The 26,095-nt window shown below is 45.1% G+C and overlaps 1 protein-coding gene across 19 annotated transcripts in view; it reads right to left on the bottom strand.

Moving 5' to 3' along the window:
* EXT2 (exostosin glycosyltransferase 2) overlaps positions 1-26,095 on the bottom strand; it is a 149,420-nt gene that overhangs the window by 53,450 nt on the left and 69,875 nt on the right. For all 19 annotated transcript variants that reach the window (XR_015142331.1, XR_015142332.1, XR_015142334.1 and 16 more), the window contains one exon: positions 210-399. Coding sequence is in view for 15 of the 19 variants with exons in the window: in XM_086341228.1 (XP_086197354.1) it covers positions 210-399 (190 nt within the window). In the remaining 4 variants the exon portion in view is untranslated. The remainder of the gene's footprint in view (positions 1-209; positions 400-26,095) is intronic.

Below are 26,095 nucleotides of genomic sequence, written 5' to 3'. Positions count from 1 at the left end.
CCGGCCACCCTAGAACAAGAACAAGATGACTGAGAAAACCAGGGTCATGCTGCCTCAGGAATGGCATTACTGTTGACAAAGCAGGAAAGTTCATTTAAGACAAAGGCTGCAAATCATTTGTCCATCAAAAAAACTCGATCCCATTGAGACGAACACAAAACGTCCAAACCGGGCCTTTCCTGGACACACCGTCTCTCCGCTCGTCTTACCTTCAGGAGGGTTTTTATTCTGATTGTTCCAGACGACCAGCAGCTTGGATAGGCTGGGCACCTTGGACACTTCGGTGATGACCCGGAAGAGGCTCTCCACTCGGTCGTAGGTGAGGACGATGGCCGTGAAACCTTGAGATTGTGGGGGGATGAGGGGGAGGAAGAGAGGGTTGCTCACACTGCCCCACTTCTGCAAGAGAACAGATTAATGTGGGTCAGAGAAGGATCTAGTAACAATGGTGCTGGTCTCCTTCTCAGCATGACCAATAAACCGCAACACGGGAGACTCGATGTAGTTTCTACCATGACCAATCCAAGAGGCAAGCAACTGTTCAAAGTCTTCCCCACCTCAAAATCTGCACTGATGCTCTTTAACTGAGTTTGGCTCTGATACCCTTAAAAAAAGAACCAGAGAATCTTTGCAGCTAAGAGGAGATGTCTAGTTAAACATGGCAGATTAAACACATGCGTTTATCTCCATTCCCTCCCCAAACCCACTAAAACGGCAATTAATAGATTAAAAAATATAAATCTACCCAGACGATGAAATGGGAACAGAGACAGCAGCTGATGAGCAGCAGCAACATGCTTCTGAAAGACTGAAAGGGGCTGGAGAAGTGGTGACGGAGCAGAAGGCTGAGAGCTGCAACCCAAGTGCTACAAAGGCGGTGGCGAGACAACAAGGCAACCAAGTCCCACTGTCAGCCCCACAACGGCCCAGGGGCTGTGCTCGGCGGGCCTCACGAGGTAAGAGGAGGAGGGCGAACACAGGAGGAACAGCTGAAATACGTGCAAGGAGCAGCAACAGGCTCAGGGCACAAGCGTTCCCACCACCTGCCCACTCAGCCAGAAAACCACGCTTCTTCCTTACCCACGCTACAGAAGGGAGGTTGATTCTCTGAAAAACCTAAAGCTCTAGACATGGAAACATAGGTACTGAAGAGAGGAAAATGCAGTTAGAGCCTAAATTTTGAATGATGAGCTCTACAGCTTCCTCCCCTTCTAGCGACCCAAACACTAGCAGCCATGTGGTTTACTTGCCACTCCACCACCTTACAGGGAGGCCGCATCACCTTACAGGGAGGCCCCATCACCTCACAGGGAGGCCGCATCACCTTACAGCGAGGCCCCATCACCTCACAGCAAAGCCCTCCAGGTAACAAGCTTCTCTTAAACAAAAAGCTTTTGATCAGCTTTTTAGAGCTTCCACAGATCCTAGAATCAGACATTTCAAGAACATCTTCAGCATGAACAATAGAAAACAAATGAACAAAAAGAAACACAAGAAGTCAGAGAAAACAGAGACAATAGAAGAAGCAGAGGGGTGGTGGTTTAGTTGCTCAGCTGTGTCCAACTCTTTGCGACCCCATGGACTCTACAGTCCATGGAATTCTCCAGGCCAGGATACTAGATTGGGTAAGCTATCCCTTCTCCAGGGGATCTTCCCAACCCAGGGACTGAACCAGGTCTTCCACATTGCAGGCAGATTCTTTACCAGCTGAGCCACAGGGGAAGCCCAATAATTTATGTACTAAACAATGCATCTATTTAAGGTATGCAATGGCTTTGGTATATTACACTGCTAAATTTTAAAAACTGGTAAAATATAACACAAAACCTGCCATTTCAAACTTAAGTGTACATTTCAGTGGCATGAGTTACATTTACATTCACGTGCTTTTACATGAAAAGCCTAACTTTAGGACCTAACTTCAGCTTCACCAGGAGGAGGCTGAATATGAAATGGCCTGTTATTCTGGCTGCTCACGCTCCTTAGTCTTTTCATACTCTGGGATCTCCAAGGTTTCCCCCATCAACCCCATCCATATCACTGACGGACAGCCATCACCACGTATATGACAGCAGCTGTTTGCCAGATGTGACAGTGTGGGGCAGGAAAGGCACACACGCACATGGAATGCACATGGATGGGAACTCCAGGAGACCGAATGGGATTCCTGGAGTCCTAATGTCATCAGGATATTAACGCCAAAATGTCCACAACAGGCCATAATTAAGATTTCACAACCAAGAGACACCACAGGAAAGACTATCCTCCTAAGGCTGACTTTTTGTTTCCACAATATCACTCTTGGGCATTAAGCTGTGGTTTTAGGACGGGGCCTGGATCTTCGTGTTTCCACCCTGCATCCGATCACCTTTGCAGGAACACCTTTTCATTTTCTACTCCTATCTTACTCATCGGTTTCCTGACTTGTATGGAAACGGAAGTCAGGAAGTAGCCCTGTGCTACTAAGTCACAGTTAATCACCAAGGTTCGTGGTCTCTCTGCCCTCACCAACCCAGCCCACTCATCAACCCCTCCCAACACAAAACTCGTGTGCTTGAAAATCACCATTTTAAATGGAAAAGCAAAAAATGTTTTTAAAGAAGTATGTAAAATAATTTAATATGTGATATCAAAATAGTCAAGATTTACTAAGTACTTTGGTTTCCCTGACAGCTCAGTTGGTTAAGAATCTGCTTGCAATGCAGGAGACACCAGTTCGATTCCTGGGTCAGGAAGATCTGATGGAGAAGGGATAGGCTACCCACTCCAGTATTCTTGGGCTTCCCTTCTGGCTCAGCTGGTAAAGAATCTGCCTGAAATGTGGGAGACCTGGGTTCAATCCCTGCTTGCTCCAGTATCCTGGCCTGGAGAATTCCATGGACTGTATAGTCCATGGGGTTCCAAAGAGTTCAGTAAAGACTGAATGACTTTACTGTGAGGCACTGTGCTGTACATATATTATCTCATTTGAGCCTCATGACAACCCCAAAATAGATGGCTACCACTCTCATTTTACAGATGATGAAACTGTGGGATTACAAATAGTGAATGATGTCTATTCATTTGCTTTACCAGACCAGAAAGGAAAGAAGAAATAGTGAATGATGTTCATGGTCATATAACGTATACATGACAGAGCAGGAAAGCGCCCAGGCTGTCTGACTCCAGAACACCAGGATGTGGTGTTTCATGGTCCTTCCCCAGTTTGAGGTAAGCATCACCATTTACAGACTCTGGAACTGTGGGAAACTCCAGAGCTTATTACTTGTAGCTCTTTTCTGAGAAGAGAAGAGAAGAGAAATGCTGAAGGTTTTCTTGATTCTTGATGATCAAATCTGGGCCAATAAGTAAGAGCCCACCTAAACACTATGATTTCACAGGGTACATGGAATAAAAACACACCAAATACATAACACTGACACAAAGGGAGCACATAAATTTAAAAAGGTAAATACACCTCTAACACAGGAGGAAAAACTATTAAACCTCCAACAAAATGAGGTCTGTTCTTCGGGAGAAGTGGGGAACGCCAGCACACTCGCATGCCTCTATGACATTCAAAAGAGGGGGAAAATTCCCTGAGAGATGCAAAGCTTGGTTTCAGAAAATGAATCCCTTGGAATTTAAACCCCCCGAAAGGCATCACAGCTCTGGTTTCACAGCACTGCCAGGAGAAGAAACGAAGTCTCTGGCAAGACAGCAGATCCTGTCTCATCCGGTATGCCAGCTCCCTTCGGGAAGCGGATGGTTATGGGATGTGGGAGGAGATGAAGGATGGGTGGGAAACGGACAGTAACTTGTCTTGGCTCTCAATTTTTCCACACCGCTCACTTGTGTGCCAACAGGGCTTGAAGACTGGAGAAGCAGAAACGGCAGCATACTGGGGGAGACAGGGCACGTAAAGAAGCGCAACAAGCTCTGAAATCTTGCCAACGCTTTCCCATAAAACGCAGGCGCTGAGATGAACATGGAGGCGACACAGAAACCGCTGAGCATGGGTCTACCGTGTTACGAGCCTGACGCTTTACTATAGGACATGCCACCAACATTGACGCAAATGCCTTCAAAAAGTGAGCCAGCACATTGGAGGTCAGTTTTAGAATCACATGTCCTTAATCAGAACCCAGGATCTTCACTTACCAGCTGTGTGGCCTGGGCAAAGCGCTTAACCTCTCTTGCACCTCAGTTTCTGAATCTATAAGATCACGTTAAAACTACAACTTTTCTAGGCACAAGTACAAGTGCTAGTCGCTCAGTTGTGTCATACTCTTTGTGACACCATGGGCACCAGGCTCCTCTGTCCATGGGATTTCCCAGGCACGAATACTGGAGTGGGTAGCCATTCCCTTCTCCAGGGGCTATTCCCGACCCAGGAATCGAACCCGGGTCTTCCGCCCTACAGGCAGATTCTTTACCACTGAGCTATGAGGGAGGCTCTTTTCTAGGTAGTGTTACTTAACACAATAACTAAATTATTAACATGTCTTACTTATTATTTCTTAACAATCTAGATGCTGTTAATAACAGTAACAAGCTAATAAATGTAAAGTGCCTGACACATAGAAACACTCGATAAAGGAAGCCAACAGATGGTCTTATGGGAACAGCAATTTCCCTGGGATTCACTTTCCGCAGGTCTCAAAAACAGGTGGGAGGTGGCTAAGTGATCATGAGCTATCTTCCAGGCACTAGGATCTTAAATGAATCCCTTCTTCCTCTCTACCTTCACCTGACCATGCTCTGGGGTCCTGGTTCACCTGGATTCTCCTGGATTCTTCTTCCTCTCCAAATACACTTTTTATTTTCAAAGTTTTTCTCTTTTCTGTCCTATTCATTATATTTTAGCTATCCTGAAAGCGTCATGAAAACCAGAGTCATAACCGCTATTAACACTCAGCGCTTAGCACAGTGCTTGGTGCGACTCAACAAAAACTTGTTAAAAATGATGAAGCCTAAATTGTGTTCTTTCTGTTCTCTGTGCATGGGTGTGAACAGCTAATGTACATTCAAATGAGTGACATCAAAGCTCTGAAATGGTTTCCAACTTAGTTCATTCATTTTAAAATACGCATCCACAATCTTATCGTGCTAAGTATTCTGAAGAAGTGTATTAGGATATTTAATAAACAGTGTGACCCTGGATGCTGACATTTACTGTGGTGTGGAAAACCTCCTCTGTGACTCTCAGCTTCCTCACCTGTAAAATGGAGAGCCTGACAGCACCTCCCTCCAGATGATGCACATGCGCCCTCAGCCCAGGGCTCAACACAGAGCTCCAGGGATGCGGAAAGTGAAGTGACAGTCAAAGGCGCTCAGTCGTGTCTGGCTCTGCGACCCTGTGGACTATACAGTCCACGGAACTCTCCAGGCCAGAACACTGGAGTGGGTAGCCTTTCCCTGCTCCAGGGGATCTTCCCAACCCAGGGATCGAACTCAGGTCTCCCGCATTGCGGGCAGATTCTTTACCAGCTGAGCCACAAGGGAAGCCCAAGAATACTGGAGTGGGCAGCCTGTCCCTTCTCCAGGGAATCTTCCTGACCCAGGAATTGAACCAAGGTCTCCTGCATTGCAGGCGGATTCTACCAACTGAGCTATCCGAGAAGCCCTGAATGAACTGAGCTATCAGGGAAACTAGGAATGGTAGTTGAAAGCAAACACAAAAAACTAGCTCTCTCCAATTCATATTCTCATCTGCCAAAACAACAGTATTAGCAGCTCAGCAATCTTTCCATCAGTATGATTTTTGGTGCTCATTCATTCAGTCAACATTTCCTGAGCATAAACTATAAGCCAAGAATAGGGTTAAAGACGCAAAGACAAATTCCTTCTCCTCAAACAGTTCAGAATCTGGTAGGGAAGACAGCTAGGTAAAAAGACAAATTATAACGCAAACAACAAGGTCCTCAAGTCCCGTGGGCCCAGAAGATCCACAGAATCACCTCCATCTTCCTGGAGGAGGTGAGAAGGGGACGGAGCTAATCAAACAGCTACAGGGCAAGCTGAGTGGCAAGTGCTGAGACCTGCTTCCTCGCTGGCCAGGGGCAGACTCTGCCAGGGCCAAGGTCGGGAGGAGGGAGGGAGGGGAGCACGGACAAGGGACCTCAGACTCAAGACTAAAGCCACATCATGAAAAGCCCATTCGACAGAAGTTTCTTTTTAAGTCTCATGATTGGTTTTCTGTTGATTTGTTTTGAAGCTTTCTTGTCCAGAGTATTGTTTTACTGATAAATTAACAACGGCTACCTTCACATTGTGTCTCAAAAGGTCAGAAACAGGAAATGCTGATCTGCAGCTGGGCTTCTGTGCTGGGTGCCTCTCTGTCCGCAAACATGATTCCATTTGCCTTTGGAGCCCGGTGATGGGGAGGAGAAAGGCAGCTTTAACGGGGTGCGTGCCTTCATACAGACACTCCAGTCCGCCAGGGTAAGGTCAACAGACCAACCCCCAGAGGAAAAAAAAACTTACTGGAGAAGGACATTTCAAAAACAGCGTTTAGTCACCTCTGAAATACCGTTAAGGACTGACCCCCTGCTGGCTGACCAAAGAGAGTGTCTACAGTCTGGGACCTCCTGACCCCACTTTCTGCAGGAAATCAAGCAAATTTAAACCTCCATAATTTACTCAAGACTCTGACTTCTGCCAGGGAAAAGGCAAACAGCACTGGCAATTAACTCGGCGGCCTGATTAAATCTCAGTCACGGCACGATGGGGCACGAAACCAGGCACCCAGCAAAAGAGGGGCCAGAGGAGAAGGCTGAGCCCCGCTACCGCAGCTGCAGCCCGGAACCCTGGCTCTCAAGGAACTTTCCGGTATGCTCGGTGAAACTCTTCACTCCAAGATGGGAGGCGATACCAGAGGAGGAGTGTGTGCACGGCGCGTTGAGGCCAAATACCTCCTTCCTCCACCACTCACCCTCCCCCCACTGCACTCCTCACTCAGAACAAACATTCTTCAGGGAAGCTGAGAAACTCAGACTGTTAACTTAATCCACGACAGCCATGACAACTGTCACATCACCACGCCCACTTTCGAGAAGTTCTATCGCATCTCTTATCCTGGAGCAGCCTGGTGAATGAATTAACAGCGAACAGACCAGCCAGCGAGACGGACTTGTGGGTTCGGGTGGCAGGATCTCTTGAAAGAGAAGCCTTGGGAGATCAGGCTTAAAGCCCACCACCAGTTCAAAGGGGTCTTCTCCTTCAAGCAGGGGATTCCAACTCAATTAACTAGGTGTGCCTTGGGCAGGCTCACACACAGGGAAGTTGTCTGGGCCCTTCCTGCAATCCTGTTTTACTTCCTTGGTTGAAAGGTCATGGGAGTCCTACGCGAGCCTTAACCAAAACCATCCTGGCCAAAGTTACCTACCTACAGAAAGTGGAGGAAGCTGGTGGGCAAACTGCTAGAGCCATTCTGAAAGGGTCTTGCTGGAACTACAGGAGGATTATAAAATACACATTCTAATATCAACGAAAGGACTCTCTCAACCTACACTAGGCAAAACCCACACAGAAGGAATCACATTCAAAGCAGGATGATCCAAAATTTAACCCCTATTATAGCAGAGTTTTTTTTTTTTTTTATGTCACTATGTATAACGTCCTGTGACAAGAAGAGAATTAAGCAGATATTTGAGTCAACCCACATTTGATTTAAATGAAGGTATTTTGCCAGAACAGAAAAGTGAGAAGTCAGAGGAGAAAGGAAAAGGAGAGGACAGGCTTGTTATACAGAAGCTTTCAAGCCCCTGGTTACGAGCAGCCTTACCTATCCCTACCTTGATCGAAAGGGCAGTTTTCATGGTTGTTTTGAAGTTATCAACCCTTACCTCAATGTGGTTTCAATTATGAATTACCAGACTAAAAGGGGGGGGGAAGCTTTGATTTATTCTTTTTTGCTCCAATTATGCATGATGTGTTTCCACTGAAGACTTTGAAAAGTATTTCATCATGCCTCTCATCCTGAAGTGGTCAAAGGGCAAAACCAAAAGGAGTTAACCCTTTCATTTTTGCCTTGAGGTTCAAACAGCCTCCCTATCAATGGACATAGGGCAAGGCCTTTGAAGCAGAGAGGGCAATGAAAGGGTTAAGCATTAGCATCGCATTACTAACGTGCATAAGGGTGGTGTCCCCTGTCCAAAATGGTGAGATGATATTTATGTTAATGGGTGCTGGGAGATCTGAAAGGGGCAATCAGTAACGCGGCCCACGTTGCCTTAATCATTAACCCTCTGCAGCTTCTCTCTGCAGCACAGCACTGCCCTGGGTGTGCGCTGACTTGGGAAGCTGGAGGATGAGAGACCTAAAGAATGTGTGCCAGCGGGCTCTCTTAACACTGAGAGGGAAAAGATTCAGGGACAAGCCTGAAGTCTATTTGTTGCACTGCGTCTTTGCCTCATCCCACCCATTAAAAAATACCTGACGGCTCTGAAAAATAAGGAGAATGCTGATGGCTAAATCTCCCTGACTTGACATTAAACAGACACATGAGAGATGAAAATCGAAGGCCAGAAATCCCTTTCAGTGCTGTAGACAAAACTAAGATAGTTAAATTATCAACTTAGAATTCCTACAATTTACTTACAGTAATGTCCTCACAAATCAGTTTTCTGTATGTTGGTCTTGGAAGGGGTCTAACCACATCTGGGTGGACTGGAGTAAACAGGTACTGTGACTCTTTAATATCCAAAGAAACTGAGCCACTGAGACTAACTGAGGGTCACAGGAGCAAGCCAGACCTTTTCACTGTTAGCCTCTTTTTCCTCTAGATGTGTTTCAGTTCAGTTCAGCCGCTCAGTTGTGTCCAACTCTGCGACCCCATGAACTGCAGCACACCAGGCCTCCCTGTCCATCACCAACTCCTGGAGTCCACCCAAACCCATGTCCATCGAGTTGGTGATGCCATCCAACCATCTCATCCTCTGTCATCCCCTTCTCCTCCAGCCTTCAATCTTTCCCAGCATCAGGGTCTTTTCAAATAAGTCAGCTCTTTGCATCAGGTGGCCAAAGTATTGGAGTTTCAGCTTCAAAATCAGTCCTTCCAATGAACACCCAGGACTGATCTCCTTTAGGATGGACTGGTTGGATCTCCTTTCAGTCCAAGGGACTCAAGAGTCTTCTCCAACACACAGTTCAAAAGCATCAATTTTTCGGCACTCAGCTTTCTTCACAGTCCAACTCTGACATCCATACATGACCACCGGAAAAACCATAGCCTTGACTAGACGGACCTTTGTTGACAAAGTAATGTCTCTACTTTTGAATATGCTATCTAGGTTGGTCATAACTTTCCTTCCAAGGAGTAACCGTCTTTTAATTTCATGGCTGCAATCACCATCTGCAGTGATTCTGGAACCAAAAAAAATAAAGTCTGACACTGTTTCCACTGTTTCTCCATCTATTTGCCATGAAGTGATGGGACCAGATGCTATGATCTTAGTTTTCTGAATGTTGAGCTTCAAGCCAACTTTTTCACTTTCCTCTTTCACTTTCATCAAAAGGCGCTTTAGTTCCTCTTCACTTTCTGCCATAAGGGTGGTATCATCTGCATATCTGAGGTTATTGATATTTCTCCCGGCAATCTTGATTCCAGCTTGGGCTTCTTCCAGCCCAGCATTTCTCATGATGTACTATGCATATAAGTTAAATAAGCAGGGTGACAATATACATCTTTGATGTATTCCTTTTCCTATTTGGAACCAGTCTGTTGTTCCATGTCCAATTCTAATGTTGCTTCCTGACCTGCATACAGGTTTCTTAAGAGGCAGGTCAGGTGGTCTGGTATTCCCATCTCTTGAAGAATTTTCCACAGTTTATTGTGATCCACACAGTCAAAGGCTTTGGCATAGTCAATAAAGCAGAAATAGATGTTTTTCTGGAACTCTCTTGCTTTTTCCATGACCCAGAGGATGTTGGCAATTTGATCTCTGGTTCCTCTGCCTTTTCTAAAACGAGCTTGAACATCTAGATGTGTTTAAAAGCTCCTTTTTCTTCAGTGCACTGCAGTTTCACTCCGACTGTCCTGCTTGCGGTTTGCTGGTCTTCCTAGCTCTGAGATCTACTATCATTCAACAGCTCTGGAGAATTGTCAGCTATTATTCTTTCAAAAATGGGCCTCTTTTCCATTGTCTCTCTCTTCCTCCTGGAACTCTGATTAGACATATGTTGGACCTTGTCCCTCTGTTCTCCATGTAACTTCAATTCATTAATATTTTCTGTCTCTTTGGGCTGCATTCCAAACCATTTCTTTGAATTTAATCATCTAAAGTGTCATTCAGTCTCTATGTCACGTCTAACTCTTTGCAACCCCACGGACTGCAGCATGCCAGGCCTCGCTGTCCTCCACTATCTTCTGGAGCTTGCCCAAGCCTTGCAGCTGTGTTTCTGCTGGTTCTCGCTCGTGATACTGCCTTATTTCTTGATAGGGTTTGCCTTATTTCTGATCGTGGGGTTTTTGTTTTGTTTTTTACAGTGAGCTGCTCATTTTCCACAGACACGTTCATCATTTGAGAGCTGGACTGAAAACGAACCCCTACAGAGAGGGTCCGTGTCTACTTCTGCTGGCCCCACCAACTCAGGGCCACCTCCGAGGAAATTCTCCTCTCACGGTTTGTTTGGACTATACCTGTAGTACGAACATGGACCACAAACCATGTGAAGCTGGCTTATGAATGCAGTGCTCAACAGCAGGGTCAATACAGACTTGCGCTTCTTCACCCCTTCACTCAAGAGGCTCTTTTAGCTCCCTGGCTTCACCCAGGAAGCTCCCGATAGATTCTCCAACTTGCTCAGGCCACACACTTTCTCTCCCGCTCCCCTGCTCCCTGCTTCAGACAGTCAACCAGGCTGAGGCTCTACGCCACCGAACGCTGCAAATGTCTGCAGTGAAAGCACCTCCCAGGACACCTGGCTTCACTTTGTTTAGGGTCAACAAGTATCTTACTTTTCACCCAACTTAGCAACAGGCTTTATCATACTTCATTCAGTATTTTTGTTGTTCAGTTGGGAAGGTCATTTAGCATACCTAATCCACCAAGAAGCCAGTGACACAAGTCTTTCTATATTTACACTAATAATTGAATTAGGTGCTATTGTATTTCCTGATTAATTTCAGGGCCAAGTCTGTGTGCAATACAAAAACAATTACTGCGACAACATCATAACCTATTATAACAGATGGAATGATGGACTAAGAATCTCTGCGTCAGACAAGTCACCACACTTCTGCAGACCTCCATTTCCTCATGTATGAAATGGGATGATGGAGACGCAGATCTTAAAAATAAACAAGACTCCCCTTCTTCATCTGTAGGAATGGAGCTAGCAGAATGCGACTTTGGGGATGCAAGGATTCAACAACAGAAAATACACAACAGAGCCTATCTGGGTCTAAAACTGTGCCCTCTGTAAATTTCAGTTTTGTTCTCCAGAGTCCCACCCAATTCTAGAGTGTATGTTTCCATGTGATAGAACGTTACACTAGCAGCCTTATCAATACCACTTACAAAATGCTCCTACATACATTACTTCACTACTATCTCATAATAATCCTATGAAATAAGTAATAGTTCATTTTACAGGTAAGGATAACAAATTTTAAAGAGATAAGAAAGCACAATGTCAGGCTCCTAAATGGTCTGGAACTCCGGTTGATTCCAAAATGTCCTTTTCAATGGCTTTGATTAGTAATTGGTAATCAGTCACTAACCACTACCCTATTCTTCTGAAACTATTATTACCCCCTAAACCCAGTCCTACACATGAGCAAATCGCTGTGAAGAGACATTTGGTAAGTAACTTCAATTTACTGGGATCATCACCAGGAAAGAAGGGATTAAACCTTGCAGTTCAGGCTGAGTTATTATTAGCTTTCTGAAAGCTTACAGGGTAAACCCATCTGAATACTGCTCTAAAAATTCCAGTTACTATCGGAGTTTTAGCTACTTAACTTTTTTCTTTATATAGCACTGACATTCACATTTGGCTCAATGCCTGCCCTTCTTCTATAAAGCCAAACTACTGTCAAGAAGAGTGGGAGGGCTGCTCCTGATTGCTTTTCAGGTAGTAGAGGAAAAAGCTGACATTTTATCCTCTTCTTGCTCGGAAAGGAAGCCAATCATTTATAAGAACCCTCATCTGACTGTGGCTTCCATCAGTGGGATGGACAGAAGCCAGTTAAATGGCTCAACCTAAGCCGTATTCAAAGAATCTAGATGAGAAAGAGAAGGTTCCATATGCTGATGCTTTTAATAATTCATGAGTTATATCAGTCTGCAAGTAATAAATTTCACTAAATACATCTGTGGTAAAATGGTTTAAGATACTGTCTAATCAATTAAATGGGTGAATACAATAAAGTAGGAGCACATACAACATGTTGTTGATTTTACTGGTTCTTAACTTTGTATGTTAAAAATAACAGTTCAGTCGTTTGATAGTAAAAAATGTGGATTATTCTTAAGACACAGTCTTCAAATTCACCATCCTCATCCCTGGATCTGTTACTTAAAAAGTATACTGAAAACACTTAAAAACAAAAACAAAACAAAAAAAACTTCAGTGAAAAAGCTAGTAATTTCTCTGATTCAAGCAAACAGGCTGATCTATAATCCAAAGTGTTCAAGAATGCTAATGGTGGCTCAAAGCACTACTTCTCATGAGAGGTGAAACAAATTTATAGTTTCATCTGGCTATCCCACACCTGAAATACTCAGTTCGAAAGACAGGCTCCTTCTTTGGCCTGGGCATAAAAATGTTTGCTGGTGGCCCGCTGACTATATTTCAGAGGTCAGCTATGGTATGAAGGAAGACATCACTAGCTTGGTAAACAGACACTCTTGGGAAAGATTAAGTTATAGCTTGTGGCCTCCAAGCTCAAAGTACCTACACAGTTATGACCAAGAAAATCAAAGCTTTTGTACAGTTGTGAGCTGACAGGAGTATTAAGGTCAAAACAAAGTGGAAAGAACAGCCTCTAAAATGCAATCATTTCTTAACTTCTCCGGAATTCCAATAAGGTGTATGTTTTGTCTACTGTGTTTTAGCCCTGCTTCCTCCTGGGGGGAGAAGAGGGGGAGCATGAACCCACAGGGCACAAAGAACAGGCAAGGAAACAACAGTGGACAGGAGCTCAACGTATCTGGGGAGGCGAAAAAGACAGCGTCTCTTGCTGGACAACAGACAGAAACGTAGGATAAAATATAACAAAATTTAAAAAAAATATTCAGGAAATGGAAAGTTGCCAGGAACCCAAATCGATGAGCAAACTGCAAAGAACTGAAGGCGCCGCGGGGAGGCTGTCACTGGGCCCAGCGGCGCAGGGCGTGGACACTCACACCCACGTTGGCGAGGAGCACAGCTTTGGGCACGGGGGTAGAGGGGGCAGGCAGTGGGACTTACATACCAAGCCTGAACCCTTGAAGGCCTGTACAATCAGTAAAAAGGTGGTCCCGAAAGCCACTCCTAGAACATGGACATACAGAAAATCATCTGTCCCTTTCAACCTGAGTTTGGACGGGGGATGCTTCCAACAGAGGCTAGCCCTCGTACTGGTGTGGGGTTTAAATGGACCCTCCCTGTGCAGTATGGAAACCTCTGACCGAGAAACTAATGTTAAAAAGTGATTTATCTCTGCAATACCTCCTGGAACATCTGGCAGAAGCCACAAAACAAGAACAAACTCTCTGGAGAAATACCTTCTTACACTCAGGTGGCAAAGATCTCTACAGAGAACCTCACCAGAGATGAAACTCACATTCCAAGACTACAAAACATATAAGGAAATAATGCAAGAAGAGCAACAGGCAGGAGGCAAACGACAGGATTAGAAGCTATGAGAAATTTTAAAATTGAATTACTGGAGAATATAAAGTGAGTATCTCAAATAATTAACATACAAAAGAGGGAAGTGAAAATATATAGGGAAAAAAAGATACTATGAAAAAAGATCAGGCAGACAGATTTGAAAAATAATCAGAGCTTATAGAAATAACTACTGAAATTTTAATCCCACTGGATGGGTAAAAACACATTGGACATGGCCAAAGAAAAGAGCAAAATAGATGAGAAAAAATTTTCCAACATGCAGCACAAAGAGTTAAAAATGTGTAAAACATAAGGGGAAAAAAAACCAAACTTGAGAGACACAACAACAGAATTAAAGAGGTCTAACACGCATTTAATAGGATTCCAAGATCAGTGAGAATGACAGATACATAATATTCAAAAAGAAAATGACGCAGAATATTCCAACACTGATTAAAAGACATGAACCCTCAGGTTAAAGAATAAAAATCACTCTCAAAAGCAGATAGAGCATGGGAATTAAAATTACCATTTGGCAACCATTATAACAATTGATTCAGACAAGAAATCATTGGTGGATGCTAACCCTAGTAAAGGTTTGAGGAGTAACAGGATATTTACACGGTCTCAAAGTACGTCCTAATAAGACACACTAAAAGAAAGAAGTAACCTCCCACTGGAGAAAGCTCTGAGTGAAGTTATCGTCACGACCAATGGGACAGACCGACATCACGTGTCCTCCAACGTGATACACCAAGAACCAACATTACTTTTGTGACATTCCTGCCAAAAATACTTAACCTGAATTTCAATAATTTGAAATGGAATGCATAATTTAACACAAAAGCACCAGACAAATCCAAATCAAAGGATACCTTCCAAAATAACTGACATGTTCTCTTCAAAAAGGCCACTGTCATGCCAGACAAAGAAGGACCCGAGAAACTGTTCTAGTAGAAGCTACAGAGACATGACAACTGAACACAATGACTGCCTGCAATCTTCTGCTGTAATGGACATAATGAAGATAACTGACAAAATCTAAATAAGGTCTGTATGTGTGCGCTCAGCTGCTTCAGCGGTGTCCAGCTCTTTGTGACCCCATGGACTGTAGCCGGCCAGGCTCCTCTGTCCATGGGGATCCTCCAGGCAAGAATACTGGAATGGGTTGCCATGCCCTCCTCCAGGGCATCTTCCCGACCTAGAGATTGAACCTGCATCCCTTATGTCTCCTAAACTGGCAAGTGGGTTCTTTACCACTAGCGATAATTTGGGTGATTTTCTGAGAAAGATCTAGGAGTAAAGGTGCCTCATATCTGTAACTTGCAAATGGTTCAGGAAAAAAATACCTAAATATGAATGTATATGTGTGTGTGTGCTTACACACACACAGAAAAGAATAAAAGAAAGGTGGCAAAATATTAGTGTTTGATGACTATGAGTGAAGGGTGTGCAGAAACGACGCACTGGTTTTGGAAATTTAAGTCTAAAATTATGTCAAAATAGAGAATTAAAAAATATACAGAATTGTAGGTCTGTTTAAGCAAACAAACAAAAGGCAGATAAAGGAACATAAACTGCCTAGCAAAGCATGGGAAGCTAATCCTTCCAAGGATGATGGTTAGCAGACTGAGAAATGGGAAGGCCTAGGTGTCTAGGGAGGACGGACTCTGAAAACAGGAATAAGAAAAGTTGGTTCTGAGATCCCTTAAACCTACGTGCACAGGCAGGTCAATGCCCTCCCTGTCCTCTCCACCCACTGCATCTTAGCAGGAGGTTTATTCTCTGGAGAAAATGAACTAGAGAGACCCCACACTCCAGAGACACAACGGACGGCCAGCAGGATGAGGCGCCACACCAAATACGGCAGATTCAGTGATCATCTACTGTATGAAGGATAAGAACCGGTCTCCTTCCCCCGTTCTCCTCCCCAAAGACTTGCAGCCCAGACTTACTATCCATCCTCGCCCTACTCCCAAGGGCAGAAAGATTATCCTTTGGGTCAGTGAACCAATCCAACAGAAATAACCTAAAAGTACTTTGGCCACCTCATGCGAAGAGTGGACTCATTGGAAAAGACTCTGATGCCGGGAGTGATTGGGGGCAGGAGGAGAAGGGGACGACAGAGGATGAGATGGCTGGATGGCATCACTGACTCGATGGACGTGAGTTTGAGTGAACTCCGGGAAATGGTGATGAACAGGGAGGCCTGGCGTGCTGCAGTTCATGGGGTCGCAAAGAGTCGGACACGACTGAGCGACTGAACTGAACTGAAGAGTACCAACAACGGGGTAAACAGTTGAGTCCCCATCCATAAACCTCAGTAAAGCCCAAAAGTTGACAAGCCAAACCATGCACACAGGGCTTCCCATCAGTTTTCAGTGCCTCACCCAAATAAGAATAGACTGCTGAAAAACATCAGGTATTTGAAGAAAGTTTCCAATGTGAAAGACAGAAAATAAAGCCCTGATGATGGAATTCAAAGGAAACAAACAATACACGGAGCTTAAGACAAATAAAAACAGAAAGAAAAACACCAATACAGTATACTAATGCATATATATGGAATTTAGAAAGAGGGTAACGATAACCCTGTATGCGAGACAGCAAAAGAGACACAGATGTATAGAACAGTCTTTTGGACTCTGTGGGAGAGGGCGAGGGTGGGATGATTTGGGAGAATGGCATTGAAACATGTATAATATCATATATGAAACGAATCACCAGTCCAGGTTTGATGCAGGATACAGGATGCTTGGGGCTGGTGCACTGGGATGACCCAGAGGGATGGTACAGGGAGGGAGGTGGGAGGGGGGTTCAGGATGGGGAACACGTGTACACCCGTGGCGGATTCATGTTTCTGTATGGCAAAACCAATACAATATTGTAAAGTAATTAGCCTCCAATTAAAATAAATTTATATAAAAACAATAAAAAATAAAAACAAAACCACAAATATCTTCAGAGAGAGAAAGTACTGTATCCTTAAAACAAGAATAGGAAGCTATAAAAAAGATTAGGTAGAAGACAAGAAAAAACTCTTAGAAATTAAAAGTGAACAAAAATTTTAAAATGAAAAATTAGAAGATAAAATTGAGAAAATATCTAAGAAATTAAAACAAAAAGTCCATTAAGACAGAAAGAAAAGATAAGAAAAACAAGGGTCAGTCTAGCACATTCATCATCAAGGTAACCCAAGTTCCACCAAGCGAAAAATAGAGAAAACGAGGCGGGGCGGGGGAGATAGAAAATGTGAAAATTCCCTTATAAAGGGCCCAAATCAGTATCCAGTGAACAAAAAACACTCATACCAGGGTGTATCGTCATTAGTTTCAGAACACAGGGTTTTCCAGGAAGATTAACAGTTTCACACAAAAGGATCAGGAATTAGAATGACATCTCAGGTTTTTGAGATTAAAACGGGAAGATCAGCAGACAATGAAGCAATGCCTTTGAAATTTTGAAGAAAAGCCACGTGGACCAGAATTTTATACCAGCCCAAGCACAGCACTGCACACAGCTATTCATCAAGGTGAAAGAGAATAGATGCATTTTCAGAGACGCAAGGTGACAGCAAATTTACCCCCCAACAGTCCCTTTTCTGGGGAAGCTATTGGATTAAAAAAAAAACAAAAAAACAAAAAGAAAGAGGATGTTAGAACTTGAAAACAAAAATCCAACAAAGAAGAGAAAAGAAGAGAAGTGCAAGAATCATGGTGAACAGAGAATTGAGGCTGACCTCTGTACAGGAGACCTAGAGAGCAGTCAATCCACACTGGAGCTGCAGGTGCGGGCTATGCAAGAGAAGGGTGGGAGGGAGGGAAAGAGAGCGAAGGCGGGGGACAGCCCATAGTTCACTTGCGCTTGACCATTTCACTCTTCGTTGGAGAAGTTAGTAAAAAGCAGTGATAGGAACATGGAAAGCTAAGAGAGTGTTTTTGTTTTGTTTTGTTTTTAAGACAGCTACGCATTTACTCCCTGGAAAAGAAAAAAAGTTATGCAAGAAAGGAAACATAACCATGTTTCACTACTTGGTCCCACTGACACCAACATTTATATAGTCCTAATGACGCAACAATAAACATTGCTCTAATGAAAAATGATGCCACTGCCCCACTGGTAAGATGAGAGGGAAGAGAAACGTGCAGAGGAAGAGGCAGGAACAGGAAACAAAGCACTAACTCTATGGAAGTAAAGAGACAATGTCTGAGATAGAGAAATAAAAAAAAAACAGCACTATCAGCATTTTATGAGAAGATAGGAAAATAAATATCAGAGGAGAGCTGAGAGCAGCTGCCCCTTGGGAATGGGCCTTAATTTACAGGCGTTATTTTATGATTTTACTTTTTAAACCATTCATGTGTTAAGCCATTCTATTTTTTTCTTAAACATGAAATTAAGAAATATAGCTGAAAGATAAAACAGAACCAAAAATCAAGACTCAAACTCCAGCTGGAGCAATGTGGAAATTGCTACTCTGCAGCTGTAATGACCCTCTCATTAGAAAAATTACACTCAAATATTAATTGATATGTCTATGTAAACAGTATAGGATACGAGAAATAGAATTCATTACCCCTGATGTTGGGATACCCGACAACTCATTTTCCCAGTAACCTCTGCTACTGAACCTCTTAAACTGACTCGCGGGAGAAAGAAAGTGGGCCCTGAAGCAAGGGGAAAGGGAATCGGATGTGCCGGTGAGTGACAGCTGGTGTGTGAAGGATGGCTTTGCCAAAATACCCAAGGTGTCCTCAATTCATCCGCTGCCAGACCAAGCTCCATGGACCCCGAGGACCTACTCCACTCGCTGCCCTCCTCTCTGGGACGTAAGGAAGCAGACAGGTGTTGCCTCATAAATGCCAGAGTCATAAATGTGAACTCTACAAAAGCCCGGGTGGGTGGGGAAGGTCTGCATCCAGAGAAACTGCATGTGCGGCTCGACCTCCGCCACCACTGGAGTCGCCATGCACACGTGGCAACCTGGGTACACGAGTCTCCCTCTCCAGGAAGGATGCTCTGATTGACAGGACCCCCTCCACAGCACCCCCCTGAGTTTGGCCCTTCCTGTGCTTTACTTATCCTCCCCACCTGGATCTGACCTGCGACCTTGTCTTTCCCACGTTACTATCTGACCATCAGAATTCTTGGCATGGGGCCCCGGGTCAAGCTCCTAGGATCTTCCTGCGTCTCTCGCTCCACAAACCCAACTCGGCTTTCTGTACTCCATGACCTGAGACTGTCCGGCTTGTTTCCACAGAAGCAAGTACAGCTACGAAACAGTTCAATGGCGAAGGCAACTCAAGGAAAGGCCTGGCATTGGGGGCAGGAAGGCGGACCTTCTGTGCAACTGTGACCCTGTAAATGTGGCACCTCTAAAAACAAAAGACTCCAAAACGCTTAAACTTACTTAAAATTCAAGCTAAAATTTCTGAATTCCATACATACTTCAGCCATATCTGGGCAGTGGGAGGAAAAAGGGGAGAAAATAAGCCAAAAAGGCCTCCTGGGGGAGGGGGGTGAGCAGGGGAGGCGTTCAAATTCCAGAGACACATTCCACAACCTGGATGTTAAAGGGCAGGGAGTGGAGTTAAACAGACTCAGGGTTCTGCTCCATGCATCTGAGCTGGCGCTCCTTCGGCCTGCAGAGTGATTTATAGCTTGTTAGTATTTACAGCTGAGTGATATTTTCAGCAGCTTATACAACCACAACCTCTGTGAATGAGAAGGGCTGCCGTCTGGACATCTAAGTACCGGTAGCCCTGAGTTCTTCTTGTAGCTGAGACAGATGTGGGCTTAGCCCAGGCTCTGGAAGCTTCTAATCAAGTTCCAGGGATGCAGAAGAGGCACTGGATGGGGGGAGAGGGAGTGCCTTCTCCAGGCAGTGAGTCAGGACACACACAGTGAACCAATCCCACATCAAAGCACAGCCCCTGGACTAGCTGCATTGACACTACTTGGGAACTTGCTAGAAATGCAAATCCGAGGACCTCACCCAGACCAACACCATCTGAGACTAGGGATGGAGTGGCAGCAATCTGCATTTTCACAAGCCTTTCAGGAGCTTCTGACACATCCTGACATTGGAGAACCTCCTGACATTGGAGAACCGCTTCCCCAAGAACTAGGGACAGCAGCAGGCTCTGCTGCACCGAGTCCACAGCTCTGACCCTGCCCCTCGTGGGTGAGGACTGCCATGCAAGCAAGTGCTCTTCTACAGGCCTCCCACCTGCTGAGCCTTCCCCCTCTATCTTCAAAAGCTGGACTCAGGCTTACAGGATGCCTGCTGCTGCTGCTGCTAAGTGGCTTCAGTCGTGTCCGACTCTATGCGACCCTGGAGACGGGAGCGCACCAGGCTTCCCCATCCCTGGGATTCTCCAGGCAAGAACACTGGAGCAGGTTGCCATTTCCTTCTCCAATGCATGAAAGTGAAAAGTGAAAGTGAAGTTGCTCAGTCGTGTCCAACTCTTAGCGACCCCATGGACTGCAGCCCACCAGGCTCCTCCATCTGTGGGATATTCCAGGCAAGAGTGCTGGAGTGGGTGCCATTGCCTTCTCCACAGGATGCCTAGGTGAGTGCATATAACCCGCGCCTGAGGCCTGGCTTGCAGCGAAGCTGCCACACGGGCTAGATTTCATAGGAACAAGTTTTTGCTGTCAGCCTTATTCTTATGCTGGGCGCAACAATCCGTTTTAAGTCACTTCCCCGCTTTCCTCGTCAGTTTGTCAGGTTTTTTGTCAATAGCTATGGGACCCCTGCTGTCTCCCTTTTCTGTTGTTCTAGGTCCAGTATAGTCCGTGTTAAAAAAAAAAAAAAGCCTGGGTTATCTATACTAGTGTTATCTATGACAACAAATGTGAAAAACACTGCCAGAAGGAACTAGGTAAATAAAACTTACCTTCTTGGGTAGCTCAAATGGTAAAGACTCCACCTTAAATGCAGGAGACCTGGGTTTGACCCCCGGGTTGAGAAGACCCCCTGGAGAAGGCCATGGCAACCCACTCCAGTGTTCTTTCCCGGAGAGTCCCATGGATGGAAGAGCCTGGCGGGCTGCAGTCCACAGAGACGGACTCGACTGAGCGACTGACACCACCACCACTACTCAATCACGTTAGCGCGTGATAAGGTGGAGATGATCCTTCTAATCACGCTGTACAAAAATAATATGGGAAAATACTCCACTCTACGTGATTTTACCGAGAGGATATGGCTGTGTTGGCACAGGCCAGAAATCCAGAACCTCACGGCTCTTGGCCCGCTCCATATCCGCATCCTCAATGCTCCCGGGCCTCAGTCTGTGTCCTCCCGACAAGCTCGTGCCCTGCAGGCGACCAGAGGTAAGCTGGGGGAGGGTGTCTGAAGAGACCCCCAGCCACCCAGGCCAGGCCCAGATCCAGGCACCAGGCCCGCCAAGGGGGAGACCAGAAATGGCACACGCCTGAGAAGCGACACAGGCGGGGAGTGTTTGGGGAGATGGTAAAGTTTTGCTGAGACTTGCAAAAAAAAAAAACAGCGGGGGAGAAATGAAAACCTCAAGAGACCGTAAAATGCAGGCATCCTTGACAAGAGGAGCTAAAAAATTTAATGATTAAGAACAAATGTGTCATCTCTCACAAAGAAACTTCCATTTGGTAAGAAATTCCTTCCAAAGAGAAGATTCAAGACAAAGGGCCCATCTCTCCAGACTGGACCACTGTGCCACTTTAAAGTTGTGCTCCAGAATGACCTACTCACACGCTTTCACCGTCTTGAGAGTGTAGCAAAAGGTGGATAATGCAATCGGCCCCACTCCAGTTACAAATGAGGACGGCAGAGCATCTGGTGGCCCAGGCACCGGGTTTCTGCGCGGCCGGCCACCACCCCTCCCTGTTTTCACCATCCACACACAAGCCTCTTCTTTTTTTTTACGTTAAACTCAGGCAGTGGCATCTGGCCAAAAAAGGGCTCTCTGCTCTCGGCCCTCCTCTCCAGCTGAGCAAGCTCAGAGCCATGGCTGGAGGCCCTGACTGCAGATCTTTGAAAAAGCCAGGCCAACCCTTGATTTACTGACTGAGATCCACACCAACTCCCACCTCGGGGTGCCTGAAATGGTAAATTTGATGGAATCTAGAGGGGAGACTCCCCTGCAGGCTGGGCTCATAGTAACCACATCTAGGACAGGTTAAGTATTTCTGAAGGGGCGGGGGGGGGGGAAGTTAACTATAAATAAATCAATGCTATTCAGGCTTTCTGTCAGTTGCTTTCACTGAAGAAGCAGAAATGTACAACCTACAGCTTTAAATCAGGGCTCTCATCACCTGAGCTCCTAGAACTTAAACACTAAATTCCCCTTAAGAAAGAAAAATAAATAAATAAATAAATAATATAGTTTCCAGTTGCTTATTCAGATCTATGCTTTTTATACTCATCTTCTTTCCCAAATTGAGTCCAGCAATCTGCTTTGTCCTCAATTAAAATATGCCTATTTCAAAACTATAAAACTTCATATACTATTTTCTCCTAGTCTGTATTCTTATGAAAGACAGAGACCAGAATCCCAACCATTTATCCTCAAACACTTTTCTTGGAGCTTTAGATAAAAGTACAGGAAAGCGCCCACTGTCTCCACATTCTCTAGCTGGGTCATGATTATCCCACCTGTATGAATTCTCCCGCAGAGCAACAGATGTGATCTTCTTTGTCTCAAGCTTGTACCATATGCTCAGAAGAGTGGAAATGTTTCAGCCTGGAGGAGGCTCAATGGCTCCCATAATACTGCATAAGCCAGTCAAGACACTCTGTGGGTAGAAGACCTGGGTTCCTGCTTGTTTACACAACTTGCCCATTATGCGACCTTGGACGAGTCATCAGGCTCTGTGAGCCTCATTAGGTCTGCTTTAGAGATGAGAGGGAATCTTTCACTTTTCTCACCTTCCCAATAGGGTGAAAGTCAAATAAAATAAAGGCTGTCACGTCAGCATGCGACTGAGCTTTGGATGGTTCAAGTCCTGGAAATTCCACCCTCCTCAATCCCTCCTTCCTTCTTTATGTATAAAGGGCTTCCTACCTGAATTAAATTGCTCTAAATATTATAAGGAATACCAAGATAACTCAGAAATTCCCTTAAGAAACTTAAAATTTTACAGGAAATTGTACTTCTATGTATGTTAAATGACAGGAAAGAAATAGATAATACGCTTTAAGATTTACAAGAAGGAAAGATTACTTTTTGTAAGGGGTCCAGGAAAAATCTCATGGAGAAAGGGGTACATGGCCAGGGCCCCTGAATAAAATGCATAAGACCAGAGGTGATGGTGAAGAACGGCGTCCAGGGAAAGAAGCAACGGTCACAAGGGCACAGGAAGGAAAAGCAGAGAGCAAACACAGGAAGGACAACATTGTGGAGCCAGAAACCTAGTGCTCCCCAAAAGGGAACAGAAGGAAATAAGGCTGGAAAGGAGGCCTGGCGCTGGACGGTGGAAGGCCCTGCTGCCAGACCATGCCTGGACTCCAACACCACCTGGCCCGCGATGCCCATGTACTCGCACTCAATAGACAACACCATCCTCCTCACTCTTCCTAAACGCCTTCCCAGTTAGCACGGCAGGTGGTCCCTGGTATCACTCACATTTGGGTGGTGGTCTAGTCGCTAAGTTGTGTCCAACTCTTTGCGACCCTGTGGACTGTTGTCTGCCAGGCTCCTCTGTCCATGGGATTTTCCAGGCAAGAATACTGGACTGGGTTGCCATTTCCTTCTCCGGGGGAACTTCCTGACCCAGGGATCAAACCCAGGTCACCTGTCTTGCAGGCAGTCTCCAGGATTGCAGGCAGATTCTTTACCGACTGAGCCACCAGGGAAGCCCCATCACTCACATTTATCCTCCATTAATTCTCACCTGGTTCCTGAAACAGTCTCCTGCCTTTGGCCTTGTCCTCCTACAACAGAAGCACCCTCCACACTGATGTCAGAATGACCCGAAATGCAATCTCAGCACATGACTTCTGTGGAGGTGCTCTGCTGATCTCCCATCACCCACCGGAAACATTCCAGCACCTCCCTTAAGATGCCAGGGGTTTGGCAATCTGGGCCCTCAGAAGGCTCCACCTTCTGCGTCTCCCTCACAAACCCTTCACTCCTGCTACACTGACCCCCTCAAAGTTCCTGAAGCCGCCGTGCTCTCTTGTCCCTCTGACCCCTGAATTTGCTGCTCCTTCTGGATGGAACCAGAAACCCCAAAATTCATCATTCTTGGCCCACCCCCTCCCTGTATCTAACGCTCACTTGCCTGAATCTCTGTCCTCCAGAGAACCAGGTAAGCTGGGGGAGGGGGAAATCTAACTTCCCCCTTTCTCACACAACACCCGCCCTTCTCTTTTAACACTTAACAACATTAAATGATGGTCATTTAACATTGTTCTGGAAGCAGCAGCCAAGGCAATTAGATAAAAGATAACAAAAGGTTCAAGTGTTGGAAAAAAGAATAATTAGCATTTGCAGGTATCACTGTACATCTAGAAGACACAAGAGAATCAACTTGAAAAAAGTCAAACAATTACAGAACTCAATCAGAGTATTACAAGTTTATACATAAAAGCCAACAATATGTCTTCATACAAAAGTAATCAGTTAGGAACTAAAATGTCAGAAAGCATGAATTCCTTTATCGGAGTGTAAGAATGATAAAACACCTAAGAAAAAATTTTGCAAGACTTGTAAAGGACCAGTATAAAGAAAGCTTTAAAATTTTACTAGAAAGACAAACCTTGCTTCCAGATAGCAAGACCTACTGCAATGTAAACTCCCCAGTGGCGTGGATTTTTCTCTGCTTTGTTGACTGACATATCTCAAGTACCAAGAACACTGCCTGGAACAAAATAGGCACTCAGGAAATACCCACTGAATGAATACATGCCAAAAACAATCTAAAAAGTCAGGGTTATCAATCACAGTTCAAATAGGATTTATATTTGTATTCTGGGAGCAACAGAGAGAGATATCAACCTTCCAAGTAAGCAAAAATTCAAGTACTCAGGGTTACTGAAGGCATGAAGAAGCAGAATAACCAAAATGTTATTGGTGGAATTATAAACTGGTGTAGTCTTTTGAAAGAGCAATTTGTTAAAATCTATCAACACTCAAGTTGATGGGGTTGAAAAGAGTCAGATGGGGCTGAGCAATTGAACAGACTGACTGATCAACACTTAAAGTGTGCCTATTCTTCTAGTTATTTCTCTGCTATTACTAATTCTACAGATACATTCACACATTTATGTGCATACACACCTGAAAGGCTGTGTGGATGCAATAATATGCATCCCCCCTATTACTGTTGAAAACAGATCTGCCTGTAAGACAGACCTAAGCGATGGGATCACATACAGCAGTCCAACACGTGATCTTAGCCAAAAGGCCAAAACATGATTACAGCAGTCCTTAAAACTGAAATATCCCTATACAGAATGAAATGGAAGTAAGCCCATGATCTAGTTTTAAAGTAAAAAAGGCAAGGTTGAGAATAATATGCATAGTGTGACCCCATTTGTATTCTAAAATTACACAGTATGTCTATACAGGAACACAAACATTCTGGAAGGTTACCTTTGGCAAGGAAGTCAAGGGAAGAGATGGACAGAAGGAAACCTTCCTTCAAGGAAAACAGAAAGGAGGTGTTTGCTACTGTTTGACTTGCCTTGACGGTTTTACTTCCTCTTGGGCACTCCCGGTTCAGGAGCACTGCCCGCCCTCGCCCGGGGCTCCCTGGGAATTCCATCCGCAGCTCCACTGCAGGGCAACTCATACAATACCCTTCCTTCCGGGCTTCCCAAGTTAGCACTGAGTTCCTCTGAGGGCAGGGCCTGGTTTCCTCTGCTTTCTCAGCACCTGGTGGAGCACTGGCACACAATAAGCCCTTAAGAAAGGCAGGAGGGAGATGGGGAGGGAAAAAGAAGACCGACCAGGTGGCAGCATACAGCACTGTTAAGAGCGGGTAGAGTCAGGAGACAAGGACGGCTGGCCACAAAGAGAAGAGCAATGATTCAGCGGAGAGGAGTCTAGCTCTCTCACGCAGAGGCCTTGGGGTCTGTGAGCCAGAGAGCAGGTGTGCCCCAGAGCAGAGACTGTGCCCCCCACAGCTTCAGGTACTTGTCCCTCCCAGGCCACAGGTACCTCATGACTCCTGCAATTAAGGACGAAGCTCTGGGAGCAGCATCTGCCCACCCCATCTTGCTGCTGGAAGGACCGAGGGGTCTCGGTCACCCTGAGCAATCCCTAATGCCTCTCTATCATTTTTGCTGATGATGTCCCCTAGCAGGGGC

Source organism: Bos grunniens, chromosome 15 (genome assembly GCF_055505025.1).
Source record: "Bos grunniens cultivar Pamir isolate PY7600 chromosome 15, Bosgru_T2T1.0, whole genome shotgun sequence".
NCBI lineage: Eukaryota > Metazoa > Chordata > Mammalia > Artiodactyla > Bovidae > Bos > Bos grunniens.
This window is presented reverse-complemented; position numbering and strand designations above follow the sequence as displayed.